We start from the raw sequence: 16,508 nt of genomic DNA on the forward strand, positions 1-16,508 counted from the left end.
CGGCTGGCACCTGTAGGGAGGTTGCAGCCTTTACCCACCCCGAATGAACCATGGACCCACTTGTCCATGGATTTTGTGGGTGAGCTTCCCAGATCAGAGGGCATGTCGGTCATTTGGGTGGTAGTCGACCGCTTCAGCAAGATGGCCCATTTTGTGCCCTTGAAAGGACTCCCCTCGGCCCAGGAATTGGCCGACTTGTTTATCAAACACGTGTTCCGGTTACACGGCATTCCGGAAAACATAGTGTCCGATCGGGGAGTCCAATTCGTATCTAAATTCTGGAAGGCATTCTGTCATCAAATGGGCATGAAGCTGTCGTTTTCATCGGGCTACCACCCACAGACCAACGGTCAGACGGAGAGGGTCAACCAGTCGTTAGAGCAGTTTTTGAGATGCTACGTTGCAGAGGCGCAGAATGACTGGGTCAAATTTCTGCCCTTTGCAGAATTTGCACAAAACAATTTGAAAAGTTCTTCCACTGGATTTTCTCCGTTCCAGGTTGTGTCTGGAAGATTGCCCAAATTTTCACCGTTACCAGTGGCCTCCACTCCGTTTCCAGCTCTGGAGGCTTGGCAAAGGTCTTTTAAAGACATTTGGCGGACGGTGAGAGACAGTTTGGAAAAGGCGTTTCTGAGTCAGAAGGGTCAGGCTGACAAGAAACGGTCTTTGGAGTGGAGATTCCAACCAGGAGACTTGGTTTGGGTATCCACACGTCACTTGGCCCTGAAACAGCCCTCAGACAAGTTGGGTCCCAGGTTTGTCGGGCCTTTCCCGATAGCCAGAAGGATCAACAACGTCACTTACGCTGTTGATCTTCCCGCTAGCATGCGTGGGGTAAGGTCCTTCCACGTATCCCTGCTTAAGCCAGCAGTCCATGTGGGTCCCACTCCTCCTCCTCCTGTGTTGGTGGATGACCAACCTGAGTACGAGGTAGAAAAGATTTTAGATTCACGCGTTGTACAAAACTCGGTACAATATCTCGTACATTGGAAAGGGTACGGCATTGAGGAGAGACAATGGGTACCGGGGAGTCGCATGCATGCGGACGAATTAAGGAGGGAATTTCACGCCTTACATCCCGAGAAACCTGGTAGGAGTTGTCCGGAGTCCACTCCTCGGGAGGGGGGTACTGTGAGGAAACGCGGAAAAGCCGCCGTCTCTCGAGGTGAGGCGGCTGTTTCCGCGTCCAGCATGGCGTCACAATGCGGAAAAAACGCCGCATGCCGCATGGGCAGTGCGGCGGAATCCGCATTGGTAACGGCGGAATCCGCATCAGAGGCGGCCCCCGCATTAGATACATTGCATGACAGTACTGGTGTGGCTGGGACTGATAGTCCACCAGGATTCAGACTTACACGCGCGCGAGCACAGAGGCAGAGTTTAAATAGCAGTTAGAAGGGTGTCGGCTGACCAGCTGGGTCAGCTGACAAATTCCACTGCTCTCATTGGCAGAGGCGTAGCTAGGGTTTTCAGCGCCCGGGGACAAAGACTATTAATGCGCCCCCTAAGGTGAAGGGGCGTGGCCAAATATGGGCGTGGTTATGGGTGGAGCCAAACGTACATGGAGGTTAGCAGGCTCACGCTCACCCACCCTCCCTCAGTAGGTACCTTCCAGCATGTTCCAAGACAAATTCAGCAATCATGAGCTCCCCCCCATCAAGACAAATTCCGCAATCATGAGCAAACATGACCAACTCAGCAATCATGAGGCCCCTAACAAGACAAATTTAGCAATCATGAGGCCCCCAACAAGACAAATTCAGCAATCATGAGGCCCCTAACAAGACAAATTCAGCGATCTTGAGGCCCCCAACAAATCATGAGACCCCCAACAAGACAAATTCAGTAACCATGAGGCCCCCAACAAGACAAATTCAGCAGTCATGAGGCACATAAATAGACAGCATTTCACATAAATAGGCAGAATGCCCCCTTAATATGGTAGACACCTCTCACCTGGCAGCAGTTCCCCAAAATACACTCAATCTGACAGCAGTGGTTCCCCAAAAATAGGTAGCCCCAGTATAGGTGGCCAGCAGTATAGATGTCCCCAGAACAGGTAGCCAGGAGTAGAGATGTCCACAGAACAGGTAGCCAGGGGTATATGTGCCCAGTATATGTAGGCAGGGGTATGTGTCCACAGTATATGTAGCCAGAGGTATATGTGCCCAGTATATGTAGCCAGGGGTATATGTGTCCAGTATATATAGTCAGGGGTATATGTGCCCAGTATATATAGTCAGGGGTATATGTGCCCAGTATATGTAGCCAGGGGTATATGCCCAGTATATGTAGTTAGGGGTATATGTGCCCAATATATGTAGGCAGGGGTATATGTGCCCAGAGTAGGTAGCCAGGGGTATATATGTGCCCAGAGTAGGTAGCCAGGGGTATATGTGCCCAGAGTAGGTAGCCAGGGGTATATATGTGCCCAGAGTAGGTAGCCAGGGGTATAGGTGCCCAGAGTAGGTAGCCAGGGGTATAGGTGCCCAGAGTAGGTAGCCAGGGGTATATATGTGCCCAGAGTAGGTAGCCAGGGGTATATGTGCCCAGAGTAGGTAGCCAGGGGTATATATGTGCCCAGAGTAGGTAGCCAGGGGTATATGTGCCCAGAGTAGGTAGCCAGGGGTATAGGTGCCCAGAGTAGGTAGCCAGGGGTATATATGTGCCCAGAGTAGGTAGCCAGGGGTATAGGTGCCCAGAGTAGGTAGCCAGGGATATAGGTGCCCAGAGTAGGTAGCCAGGGGTATAGGTGCCCAGAGTAGGTAGCCAGGGGTATAGGTGCCCAGAGTAGGTAGCCAGGGGTATATATGTGCCCAGAGTAGGTAGCCAGGGGTATATATGTGCCCAGAGTAGGTAGCCAGGGGTATATATGTGCCCAGAGTAGGTAGCCAGGGGTATATATGTGCCCAGAGTAGGTAGCCAGGGGTATATATGTGCCCAGAGTAGGTAGCCAGGGGTATATATGTGCCCAGAGTAGGTAGCCAGGGGTATATATGTGCCCAGAGTAGGTAGCCAGGGGTATAGGTGCCCAGAGTAGGTAGCCAGGGGTATATATGTGCCCAGAGTAGGTAGCCAGGGGTATATATGTGCCCAGAGTAGGTAGCCAGGGGTATATATGTGCCCAGAGTAGGTAGCCAGGGGTATATATGTGCCCAGAGTAGGTAGCCAGGGGTATATATGTGCCCAGAGTAGGTAGCCAGGGGTATATATGTGCCCAGAGTAGGTAGCCAGGGGTATATATGTGCCCAGAGTAGGTAGCCAGGGGTATATATGTGCCCAGAGTAGGTAGCCAGGGGTATATATGTGCCCAGAGTAGGTAGCCAGGGGTATATATGTGCCCAGAGTAGGTAGCCAGGTCAGGTGTCCCCCTCCCCAGCAGGAGGGGAGCAGCGCAGAGAAGAGGAAGAGCTGCTCTCTCTCCCTCGCTGTCCCCTCCAATGTCTGTCCGGGACGGTGCTGGCAGCCGCGGGCGGAACTTACCTCCGTCTCTCGCAGCGCAGGATGGATCTGCCGCTACTCTGGTCTGGTCCAGACCAGAGCAGCGGCTGCGCACCCGAACTTCCGCCCGGCGCTGGAGCGAGACGGAGGTGAGTTCCGCCCGCCGCTGCCAGCACCGTCCCGGACAGACATTGGAGGGGACAGCGAGGGAGAGAGAGCACCTAAGGTGAGGGAAGGAGGGGGGATATGGCCCCCCTTCCCCACCGTCCGCACAGCTCTCTCTCTTCTCTGCTCTCCTCAGGTCTCCGCAACAAAAAAAAAAAAAAGCAAAAAAAAAACCCCGAAGCTCAGCTGGGCGCCCTTGGGGGCCCGGCGCCCCGGGGCACTTGTCCTACCCCGACCCCCCCTAGCTCCGCGCCTGCTCATTGGACCAGCAATTAGGGAGGTCCTGGAAAGGTCCTAGAGTATATATACTGCTGGTTGTTCACTTGCTCTTTGTCTGGCGTGCGATCACATATGTGGGAGCACTCAGACCTGTAGTCAGATCCTTAAGTGTGCCGGGACCAGCTGGAGCTGTAATCCTACACTTAGCTAGATTCTGTTGATAGCTAAAGTACTAGTTTGATTGTGATTATATGTTATGACTTTTGCCTGCTTTGACTATCCTCCTGAACTCTGATCTTGTACCTCGATATTTCTGATACTCTGTTGCCGAACCCCGGCTCGTTCCTTGACTCTGTTTCTGCCTCCTGATTTTGTACCCCGATATATCTGATACCTCGTTGCTGAACCCTGCCTGTACTTTGACTCCGCCTTTGCCTCCTGATCTTGTACTTTATCTGTCCGTGTGTGTACGACCTGGCTTGTCCGACCTCGAGAACCGACCTTACCGTTAGAGGCGGTTCCTCGCTCTGTTAGCGATCCTTCCTCCTGAGGGTCACTTTCAGATATACCTTCCTACTGTCAGTCTGACTCCTCCCGTCTTGGAGAGCTCAGGTCTGCGGAAGGAATCTGTGCAGTACTCCTTGCTGCATTGAGGCCTTGTCCTCTAAGTGTTACTGTTACACCAAACACTACACTCTACTCAGGTGAACAGAGGTTAGTTTGTATATCGGATTATCGGTGAGACTGCAGATCACTTATAATCTGGTATATATCTGTATTTCCGGTGATACTGCAGATCACCGGTAATCAGATACTCTCTGCGCCCACCGATCGTTACACTACCCTAGGGTTAATTCTGGGCATAGGAGAACTAGGCTGTTCCCTAAATCACCATGGGCTGGCTGCAACAACCAAAACATTTCCAGCACAATAATCTTTATAGAATTATTATATACAGTTTCAGGATACATGATGGATAAGATAACACTATAGTGTAACTGTAGGCAAAAATCACTCCCATTTAGCATAACAGTGTCCAACTCCTGCACTGAGTTATACTAAACAGTGTCCAACTCCTGAACTGAAAGCTCTTTAATGTTGGCGTCATTGGACATTAACCCATTAAGTTGCATGGGGTTTTATATGAGCTATGTGAAAATCAAGAAACCAGTAAGACTTCAGGAATGAAGCTACACATCAGACACCAACAGAAGGCTGTCCTTGTTTCCTGACAACCCAGACACATTTTCCAATCTGCCTGACGGCTCACTCCAGGAGGCATTGGCCAACAGCCCTATGAATTCTAAGAGGATGACCAGCAGCTACGCAGACTGTGTGACTCTAATATCAGTCTAATTTTATAAGCACTTTTCTTCTTTTCACTTACACTTACGTCGTTTAAATGTTTAACTGATCACCTAAAAAAAAGATTAGCTGCGTGTGATTCAGACAATACTGACCAGAAAAATCAGCAGACTGCCAGGCAACTTGTTTAAAAAATATTAAATATGGCGCCCTTCATATAGCTTTTGCGTTGGGTTCCTTTTAAAAGCATGCAGGACTCCTGTTTTGTAGCACATCTATAGTTTACTGATGTAAGCAAAGCCATATAAGGCTTGCTTTAAACTTGAGCTGAAATTGCTCTGTTTCCAACAACTGACATGTTACATAGTTAAATAGTTATTTTGGTTAAAAAAAGACATACGTCCATCGAGTTCAACCAGTACAAAGTACAACACCAGCCTGCTCCCTCACATATCCCTGTTGATCCAGAGGAAGGCGAAAAAAAACCCACAAGGCATGGTCCATTTGTTAAAGGAATACTGTAGGGGGTCGGGGGTAAATGAGTTGAACTTACCCGGGGCTTCTAATGGTCATCCGCAGACATCCTTCCTGTGCCTGCGCAGCCACTCACCGAAGCTCCGGCCCCGCCTCCGGTTCACTTCTGGAATTTCAGACTTTAAAGTCTGAACACCACTGCGCCTGCGTTGCCGTTTCCTCGCTCCTACTGATGTCACCAGGAGCATACTGCGCAGGCCCAGTATGGTCTGTGCCTGCACAGTACGCTCCTGGTGACATCAGCGGGAGCGAGGACACGGCAACGCAGGCACAGTGGTTTTCAGACTTTAAAGTCTGAAATTCCAAAAGTGAACCGGAGGCGGGGCCGGAGCTTCGGTGAGTGGCTGTGCGGGCACAGGATGTCTGCGGGGGACCATTAGAAGCCCCGGGTAAGTTCAACTCATTTTCCCCCGACCCCCCCTACAGTATTCCTTTAAGCATAGGATCTGTTCAGACATGTTCCGAATTGTTTGTGGCATTGGCCATTGTGTGTCTACTGAAGTGACAGAGCGCACGACTTTCCCAGACACTAGACAGAAATCGGACACGTCATAGATCGCAAGACAGAAGTGGTGAGATCAACGAGATTGTGTCTTCGATGATCACATCAGATCTGCTGTAATCATCCACAACATGACAGGTTCTAATGTGAACCTACGGTAGCCTGATTCAGTTCACCCATGTTGCTGGCTTTGTTGGGCCTCATCGGAGCCAGGTATTTTTGCTGCCTGAGGCAAACTTGTGAGGATGCACCCCACTGATTTGGAATGATTGCACAACACCCAACAATTTTACCCTGCTTCATTGAATGTTCTCACATGACATGCTGCTGCTCAACATAATAGCGCACTGGATAGCTGTGAGTTTGTAACAAACTGCTCACCCTCAGCCACTCCATTCCGCCTCAGTCAGGACAGCAGTGCCACCTCCTCCCTTCTGCTGTGCAAGTCAAATGAAATACTGCTGCTCTCCTGCCTCCCCCTCCTCCCTCACTGTCAGACTCCTCACGCAGCACAACAAGCTGCTTTTCCCCAATGTTTACCTCTTCACCTCGCTCGCTCTCCTCTCGCTTCTCCTCCTACTCTGACTGCATGCTGTTAGTGTAAATGCAAAGTACAAACAAACATGCTTCCCCTGTAATCTCTCCGCCTGAGGCAAATGTTTCACCTTGCTTCATGAGAGAACCGGCCCTGGATATGCCTCTACAGGTAGGATTCCATGTTTTAGGAAAGTTATGGAGAACCAGAGGCACTAGAAATTTGTGCTATTAGCCAGGGATCTGGATATGTGCTGGCTAGCGGGTACATAGAGGAATAATTTCTATATTCACTCACTATTCTGAAGGCATCCTTCTACCTCACGTGAATGTGAAGATTGTAAATACATTCATGCTTGATGGGGCCATATACATTGGTATCACTACAAACCGGTCAAAACATTCATGGCAATATATAATTCTGACAAAAGGCATTCATGAGAAAATTCTAGGTGTCTGGTATATTTTTCATTTCCATAGCCCTTATCAACAGACTAAGACCTGAGTTTACTGACCCGTATCACCAGAACTCCCATGTGAGCAACTGCAAGATTGATTTGCATGTTCTCCCCATCGATGGCTTGATGAGATCTTATTCCATACATGTCCAACTTTCGAGCTATGTCCAGCAACTGCATGTCTGCCTCCGCTGGAGACTTCCCGCTAAAAGGTAAACATGTGTTTATGATGGTCAGCTGTAACTTTCCAAAACTGACTATGAGCTCAAATGCAAGCATGGTATTTGGTATCTGTACTCTTTACAGCATGGCAGCCATGTACCTGCCCAAATGAAACATGAATAATTTAAAGTGGACCTGAACTCTTGCACAGGACAGAAGGAAAACATAGAGAAATGAACCCTGTATGTATTTAGAGAGTTTTGCCTGTTTAAATCCCCCTCATTTGTGTCTCATTACAAGTTGTGATTTGATCTACCCCCTGTGTCACATGACTGCCATGGCAGAGATGGCAGATAAGCTCATTTGAAAGCACAGGGTGTTGACAATATGTCTGCTTCCATGAATTGGGAAGTAGAAACAATGCAAATTTATTTTAGGATTTGTATAAGCTGTAACAAAGAAATGTCTTTTGTTTAAAGGTTATTATGCTGTTGTGTATCTTTTAGAGCAGAGAGGACGTTCTGAGTTCAGGTCCACTTTAACCATGAATTAGCTGTTGATGACAATATCTCTCACACTGTGCAACTACCTTCCGATCACCTCCTTACCTGGATGGGACAGTATGCCATGGGTGGTAGATGTGTAGCTGCCTCCACTATCCATGTAAAGGGGGCCTAAAATAAATTTGATTGTAGACTCTGCTTTTGAGGAACACTCACATTTTCCACTTTAATGTAAATCACATGATCAGTGAAGGGGAACAATCTTAACCCTCCTGGCGGTTTGTAAAAATCCGCCAGGGGGCAGCAAATACGTTTTTTTAAAAAAAAAAAATTTTTTTCATGTAGCGAGACGAGGTCTCGCTACATGATAGCCGCTGCTCGGCGGCATCCCCCCAGCCCCTCCGATCGCCGCCGGCGATCGGAGATCAAGAGATCCCGTTCAAAGAACGGGATCTCTTGGAGGGCTTCCCCCGTCGCCATGGCGACGGGGCGGGATGACGTCACCGACGTCGTGACGTCAAAGGGGACTCCGATCCACCCCACGGCGCTGCCTGGCACTGATTGGCCAGGCAGCGCACGGGGTCTGGGAGGGGGGGCAGCTGCGGCGACGCGTATAGCGGCGGATCGGCGGGTAGCGGCGGCGATCGGACACTGCACGCAGCTAGCAAAGTGCTAGCTGCGTGCAGCAAAAAAAAAAATTATGCAAATCGGCCCAGCGGGGCCTGAGCGGTGCCTCCCGGCGGCATAGCCCGTGCTCAGCACGGGCTTACCGCCAGGGAGGTTAATGTTACCTCAGAGCAGGGCCAGTTCTAGTTACAGTGGGCACCCCCACCCGCTCCCTGCCCAACCAAAAAGCAGCATTAGAGACCCTTTGTTTCAGCCAAATTTCCCCCAAGGGCCCCTGACCTGGCTGCTGCCGCCCCTGAATACCCTCCAATTAAGCTGTGCAACCCGGGGGCACTGCAATGTCTTTGGCAGAGTAGCGTCTCACCCGTCCCACGCTGCCAAGTCATAAAGGAGAGGCGACCCTGCAAGGATGAAGTTGGGGAGTACATGGAGCCACAGACTGACAGAGGAGCACACCCACTGGAGCAGGTGAAACACTACTCTACCAAAGACTCTGTAGAGGCCCCGGGGAGCAGACTTGGGTTGGGGGGGGGGGGCTCAGGGGCCCTGGGGCAATTGCCCCCTTTGCCTCTTTGGATGCACCGGCCCTGCCTCAAAGTGCTGCAATTGGTCATTCATTTTCAGAATTCAGAATGCAATTATGGACAGAATCAAGTACATACAGTGTATCTCAGAAGCACATCTCTAGTATGCAGTAAGCATATGCCATGCAGTGCAAACCTTTTTTTATTTTATTCCAATGAAGACATTGACAGATTTACTTTAAAGTGACACTGAAGCAAAAAAAAAACAAAAAAAAAAACTTATGATATAATGAATTGCATGTGTAGTACAGATAATTAATAGAACATTAGTAGCATAGCAAAGAGTCTCATTTTTATTTTCAGTTACTGTATTTTAAAGGATACCCAAACTGACATGTGACATGATGAGATAGACATGTATATTTACAGTGCCTAACACACAAATAACTATGCTGTGTTCCTTTTTTTCTTTCTCTGCCTGAAAGAGTTAAATATCAGGTATGTAAGTAGCTGACTCAGTCCTGACAGGAAGTGACTACAGTGTGACCCTTACTAATAAGAAATTCCAACTATAAAACACTTTCCTAGCAGAAAATGGCTTCTGAGAGCAAGAAAGAGGTAAAAATGGGAATTTCTTATCAGTGAGGGTCACACTGTAGTCACTTCCTGTCTGAGTCAGGACTGAGTCAGCCACTTACATACCTGATATTTAACTCTTTCTGGCAGAGAAAGAAAAAAAGGAACACAGCAGTCATTTGTGTGCTAGGCACTGTACATACACATGTCTCCTCATCATGTCACATGTCAGTTCGAGTATCCTTTAAACTACTGTATGAAACAGCAGAGCTAATGACCCTTTGAAATTTTCTGCAGTAGAAATCTTATCTGAAGTTGTCATTGTTTCTTTGCTGTATAAGTGCTCCAGAAAATAGCATTGCTTTCTGACTAAATTAGTCGGAGAGCTCAAAGAAGCTCTTTTGCATAACAAGGGAAGTGTCTTAACTCTTCACTGGAAACAATATGAGACTCATATCATATATGTGCTAATAATGGTCTATTTCTTAGCTGTACTACACATACAATTCATTATATCATAAGTTTATTTTCACTTCAGATTCCCTTTAACCTCCCTGGCGGTAATCCTGAGCTATGCTCGGGCTTGCCGCCGGGAGCTCTATGCAGAATATAGCTTGCAGCAAGTGTTTTTGCTCACCTCCATGGGGATCCAGCTGTCAGTAGCCATTCTCCTTCCTGTCCTCCGAGGCTCTGAATCACTCTGGTGAGATCGCCATCATCAGGGCAGGTTCTAGGCTTTATTTCACCCAGGGACACTCTTTAGGGACAGTCACACAGCCACAGGTCACAAGTATACTGTATCTGCCTACTTACTAGTGACCAGCCACTCATCCAGGAGGAAATGGACCAGGAAAACACACAGGCAAAGAAAGCACAGAAAGCTGACTCCTCCATGGGACAGCCTAAAGTAGCGCTACAGGACATCAGGTGTCATCACGCGGTGGTGACGTGCAGATGATTTGACGTCTGATGCAGACAGCCCAGGAGGAGTCAAGGAAGGTGATCCTGCTGGTAATCTTCTTCTTCTATTTGGCTGCACCGCACGCCACCAGCTCCCTAGCGCCCCCCTTCTTCTACTTGCCAGTCGTCGCCCTGCCTGCACTGCTCAAGAAACGGCCCTGGCCATTACCGATCTCACCAAAGAGTTACAGCGCCATCCAGAGGACAGAGGAAAAATTGCAGCGCTGAAGCCCAGGGAGGTGAGTAAGTTATGGGGCTGCTGCAGAGACTCTGGCGGCATGATTCTTTTTCTGATTTTAGGGTCTGAAACATTTTAAAAAGACCATAAAATCCGGAAATAATCATACCGCCAGGGAGGTTAAGCAATGGTAACATTTTGGACTAACATTGAGCACACTCACACATGTCGTTGGTAATACTTAAGGATTTTGTTGTCCAAATACTCCTGGTTTGGTAAGTATTGGTTCTGTTCCAAATGTTTCCTGGCAGGTTCCTCCTCATAGTCTCCCAGCTCAGCTATGAGGAAACAAAAATAAGAGCACGAGGTAGTTTAATTCTTGATTTGGCTTTTTGTGTGTTTATTTAGGGAGGGAGAATGGGTACATGTAAAAAAGGAACCACTGTAATTTGGGCACCAGAGATAGCCGCATGTAGAATATCAGTAATTTTTACAATCTCTAAACCTAACTCTATTCTCTCTTGAACCCTCCCTCTTATAATGCCTAACCCTAACTGACTCCCCCCCCCCCCCCACCCCATCCAGTATCTGAGCCATATAAAAAAAAAATTATTGGGCGCAACCAGTGTCCCAATTACTCCCCGGGCACCGCTATAGCCACAGTTAACATTGCAGTCATTTTACCAAAGTACCACTGGCACCCAAATGAGCACTTCGGAGAAACATATAGTTTTACTAAATAGTAATATGTTTATGTTACTTGCCCTGCAGTATGTAAGATGTCATTAAGGCACCACTGTTGTCGTTGCAAGGCAACCTCCCAGACGCTAAGTCTTTTTTCATTTGAAGAGCAAAAAGATACCTGAAAATGAGCAACAAATAATTAAGGCAAAACAGCACAAATGATTAACTTTTACTCATAGTGAATTATTTATTTATTTATTGTATTTATAAAGCGCCAACATATTACGCAGCGCTGAACATTAGTTTAGGTTACAGACAATATTTAGGGGTGACATACAGCAAAATGACAATACATGAATACAAGAAAGACCAGATCATGCAGCACAGTATGAGTACAAGATAATGCTTAGTCAGTCACTGGATGGGAGCATGGAGATTAGGCAAGTCGAGTTCACTCAAGAGTTCAGTCAGATCCATAGGATGGGCGTACGGTAATGGAGGTGTGTGAACAGGTAGGAGACAAGGAGGAGGACCCTGCTGAAGGCTACAGGGAGAGGTAACCCCCCTTTTCCAACTGGCAAGCACTGGAGTGAGTTAACATAAGTTTTATCTATGATTTTCTAAAGCTGGAACAGCAATGTAAGAACAATTAATGAGGCACTTTAATGACATATAGTAGAATGCAGTACATTTTTCAGAATACCCACTTTTGTGGTAATTGTTCTGGTTCCAGCATCATAACACTTCCGATGTCTGTATATTGGTATGTAGCCCCACCCTCCCACTGAAGTCATGCTTAGCCTAGGCTGATTAGATATGTGGAGTTCTCACAGCAGTGTGTGAGGGGCAAATGGAGGAAGCAGAAGATGGATGGGCACCGCAGCGGGCATCAGCAGACAGGTAAATTACGATTACGTTTGTCACAGTGCACCGGATCTTTAAGATCGAATGACTCCGGTGCAAAGTGCCACAGTCGTTTGACCTCCCGTTCCTGTCCATCGTGTGCCATCGTGTGGAGGAGGATGGATTGGGAAGAGCTTGTTGGTTGGGAGGCGTTGCTATGAGGTTTCCTGATCCATCTTCCGGCATCTTAAGATGAGTATTCAGCTTAAGCCCTTATCTCTTCATCTAGAATGCACTTGAGAAAATTCAAATTTGTCCTAACTTCAGACTGGTAAGGTTTCAAATTTAGTCCAAAAAATTCTACTTCATACTCTAAATGATCGCAAACAATTCAAATAACGGGTAAATAGAAATGATGAGGATAGCAGCAGTACACTGCATTCCAAATGATTATGCAAATTGTATTTAAGTTTCATAAAGATTATTTTTTTTTAAATTAAACTCATGGATGGTATTGTGTCTCAGGTCTCTTTTGATCACTGAAATCAATCTCGGACACCTCTGATAACTAGTTTGCCAAGTGAGCCAGATTAAAGGAAAAACTACTTAAAAAAAAAGTGTTCCACATTATTAACCTCATCCGAAAATTGTTTTTTGCCGAGGGAAAAAAATTCAAAGCCTTTGAGGGCACCCTCACCCAATAAAGTTTGAGAACCACTGCATTAAAGGGAACCTGAAGCGAGGAAACTTATTTAAAATAAATACATAACGTAGCTGCAAATGAATATTACATACTAACCTCACCGTCAGTTACTCTCAGAAGCTCACCATTTTCTTCTTACAGTGATCCCTTCCAGTTCTGACAATATTTTGTCAGAACTGAAATATACAAGTTGCTGTCAGTTATATTTCAGCAGCTGTCAGTTACAACTGAATGTGCAAGGTAATGCCCATGTTTACCTGTGGTTCAAGTGTGTAATATTACAGTTTAACAGTCTGCTGACTAGGAAGCTGTTGTGGGGTAATGGCCAAAATGGAGGATGGAGAATTCCATTGATCACAGTGGACAAATGGGACGCAGGAGAGGAGAAAGAGAATGAGCAGTAGACTACACAGGACGTAAGTATGACCTGTGTATGGTTATTTTGACTTTTTATTTTCAGTTCAGGTTCTTTTTAAGCTGACTGTCACTTGCATCCACTATTTAGAAAAAGCAGAGAAAAATAGAATATGCATAATAATTTGGAACGCGGTGTAGAGTGTCCACCTTTACAAAATAAATCAGCAATTTCAGCCCCAGTGGTTGTGGTTTAGCCAAGGGTCATCCCTTTAAAGCGGACTATAACCCTGCATTTCAACTTTGCTCTAAAATATTATTTACAGCATATTATATGCAAATAGCATTTTTTTTTTACTAGACCAGCATTGGAAGGGTTAAACACAGAGGTTTAAAGTTCGTGGAGAGATATGCAGAAGTTCAGATAGATACATTCTATTTAGTTGAATGTATCTATTGATAAATGTTACACACCATTTGGCTGTCTTCCAAGCTCCTTCTCAGTGAGAGAGATGAGTCACATTCAACACTTAGATACATTTATGTAAACAAAATGTATCTATTTCAGCTTCGGATGCGTCTGCAGAAATCTCCAGGAACTTTAAAGCCCTGTGTAACCCTTCCAATGCTGGTCTAGTAAAAAAAAAATGCTGGTTGCATATAATATACTGGAAATGTGAGGACGCGGAAGAGCCGCCGCCATGATCCGGCGGCAGGCGGCTCCTTCCGCGTCCAGACGCGTGCCACACACGGAGAGGCAGCCGCCTCCCCTCTGCATGAGGCGGCTGTCTCCGGGCAAGCGTCGGCAGGGCACGCAGAGACCGCCGCGTGGGACACGGCGGTCGCTGCCCATAACCCCGCTGCGGAGACACCGCAGAGCGGGGCAGCGGTAGCTGGGACATGTAGTCCCTCAGTTAGAGTGACGCGCGCGCACTCAGGACATAATTTATGACTCCCTGAGGGGAGTCAGCTGACCAGGCTGGTCAGCTGACTCCAGCACCTCTCCCTATTGGTCCAGCACTTAGGGAGGTGCCGAATGGCACATAGGTATATATATTGCTGGCTGTTCATTTGTTCCTTGTCTGGCGTTGCGTTCACATACGTGGGAGCACCCAGATCCGTTAGTCAGATCCGTTAGTGTGCCGGGACCAGCTGGAGCTGTAATCCTACACTAAGTTAGATTTTGTTGATAGCTTAAAGTACTAGTTTAATTGTGATTATCTGTTATGACCTTTGCCTGCCTCGACTATCCTCCTGAACTCCGACCTTGTACCTCGTTATATCTGACACTCCGTTGCTGAACCCTGCCTGTACCTTGACTCCGCCTCTGCCTCCTGATTTGTACCTCGATATATCTGACACTCCGTTGCTGAACCCTGCCTATACTTTGACTCCGCCTCTGCCTCCCGATTTGGTACCCCGATATATCTGATACCCCGTTGCCAAACCCTGCCTGTACTTTGACTCCGCCTTTCGTCTGCTGATCTTGTACCTTATCTGTCTGTGTGTTTACGACTTGGCTTGCCCGACCTCGAGAACCGACCTCACGATTGGAGGCGGTTCATTGTCCCGTTAGTGACACTTGCGCCTGAGTGTCGCTTTCGGACTTTCCTTCCCACTGTCAGTCTGACTCCTCCCGTCTTGGAGAGCTCAGACCTGTGGAAGGAATCTGTGCGGTTCTCCTTGCTGCACTGAGGCTTGTCCTCCGTATTACTGTTGCACCAATCACTACACTCTACTCAGGTGACCAGAGGTTAGCAAGTATATTGGATTATCGGTGATACTGCAGATCACATATAATCTGATATACACCTGTATTTCCCGTGATACTGCAGTTCACCGGTAATCAGACCTCTCTGTGCTTCACCGAGCGTTACAGAACGCCAGACCACAAAAACGATGGAATCACGCACTGATCCTCTGACTGTGCTTGCCACTTCGGTGGATAACATTCATCAAGCACTGGGCCAGCACAAAGCCTTAATCGATGCTTTATCAGGCTCTGTGAAAACCCTTCAAACGTCAGTTGATTCAGTACGATCCCCTCCTAGTGATGACATACGTATGCCTGTGCCTGATAAGTTTTCCGGCCACAAGTCTGACTTCCGGAATTTCAGGAGTAGAGTGTTGTCCTATTTTGAATTGAGACCCCGATCCTCGGGGACTGAGGCCCAACGGGTCATCTTTATTAAAACTTTGTTGACAGGGGACTCCCAGTCCTGGGCATATAACTTGTCTCCTACCGATACCGCTCTGACCTCGGTAGAAGAGTTCTTCAAGGCCATGGCCATAATCTACGACGACCCTGACCTTGCTGCGACCTCGGAGCGGAAGCTCAAACTTTTGCGGCAAGGCAGAGGTTCGGTCGAGGATTATGCGGCGGAGTTCCGTAGGTGGTCAGTCACCTCGAGATTTGATAACTTCGCCTTAATGGATTACTTTCTGTCTGGGTTAACGGAGGAGGTCTCTGACTTAATGTTAACGGTACCAGAGCCCAAGACAGTTGATGAGGCCATATCATCGGCCATTCGTGTAGATCGCAGGCTACGCCATCAGAGGCAGGCTAGGGGAAGTCACCGTGTCAGGGTGACTTCGTACGCGGCACCGGTTGCTGCATCCTCGGTAACAGCACCTCCGCCTGTCTCTCCCTTTCCGGCCTTGCCTCCACCAGAGCCGATGCAAATTGGTCGATCAAAACTGACCCAGGTGGAGCGAAGGCGGAGGATGAGGGAACAGCTGTGCCTATACTGTGCAGAGGCAGGGCATAGGGTGCGAAACTGCCCCAACAGGGCGGGAAACGGGTCTGCCTAGGAGTAGTGGGGGGTGACACCCTAGGCACACAAACCTCACCCCTTAAAGAGAAAAAATTACTTCTCCCATGTACGGTCACATGGGATGATAAATCTGTTGCCACTGAAGCCTTCATTGACTCCGGCTCAGCGGCTAACTTTATGAACTTTGAATTTGCTCAAGAGCTGGGTCTACCACTCACTCCCGTGAGGCCCCCCATTCAGGTCACGGCAGTTGACGATTCCCCTTTGCAGCGGAATTGTCCACTGTCACAGACTCCGGTTGTGAGACTCACCATAGGGGTTTTGCACGGGGAGCAGCTACAGTTTTATGTTTTACACATGTCCACCTCCACTATCATCCTAGGCATGCCTTGGTTGCAGGTTCATTCCCCACAAATAGACTGGGCCACAGGACAGTTGACGGCATGGTCACCTCACTGTTTC

At 47.9% G+C, this 16,508-nt stretch overlaps 1 protein-coding gene across 1 annotated transcript in view; it reads right to left on the reverse strand.

Annotated features, from left to right (window-relative positions):
* Window positions 1-16,508, reverse strand: part of FRMD7 (FERM domain containing 7) — a 71,665-nt gene that overhangs the window by 41,997 nt on the left and 13,160 nt on the right. Inside the window, exons 5-7 of the mRNA XM_068247898.1 lie at window positions 11,453-11,550; window positions 10,912-11,026; window positions 7,216-7,363 (exon numbers count right to left, since the gene is read on the reverse strand). Of these exons, the coding sequence (XP_068103999.1) occupies window positions 7,216-7,363; window positions 10,912-11,026; window positions 11,453-11,550 (361 nt within the window). The remainder of the gene's footprint in view (window positions 1-7,215; window positions 7,364-10,911; window positions 11,027-11,452; window positions 11,551-16,508) is intronic.

Source organism: Hyperolius riggenbachi, chromosome 8 (assembly GCF_040937935.1).
Source record: "Hyperolius riggenbachi isolate aHypRig1 chromosome 8, aHypRig1.pri, whole genome shotgun sequence".
Taxonomy (NCBI): Eukaryota; Metazoa; Chordata; class Amphibia; order Anura; family Hyperoliidae; genus Hyperolius; species Hyperolius riggenbachi.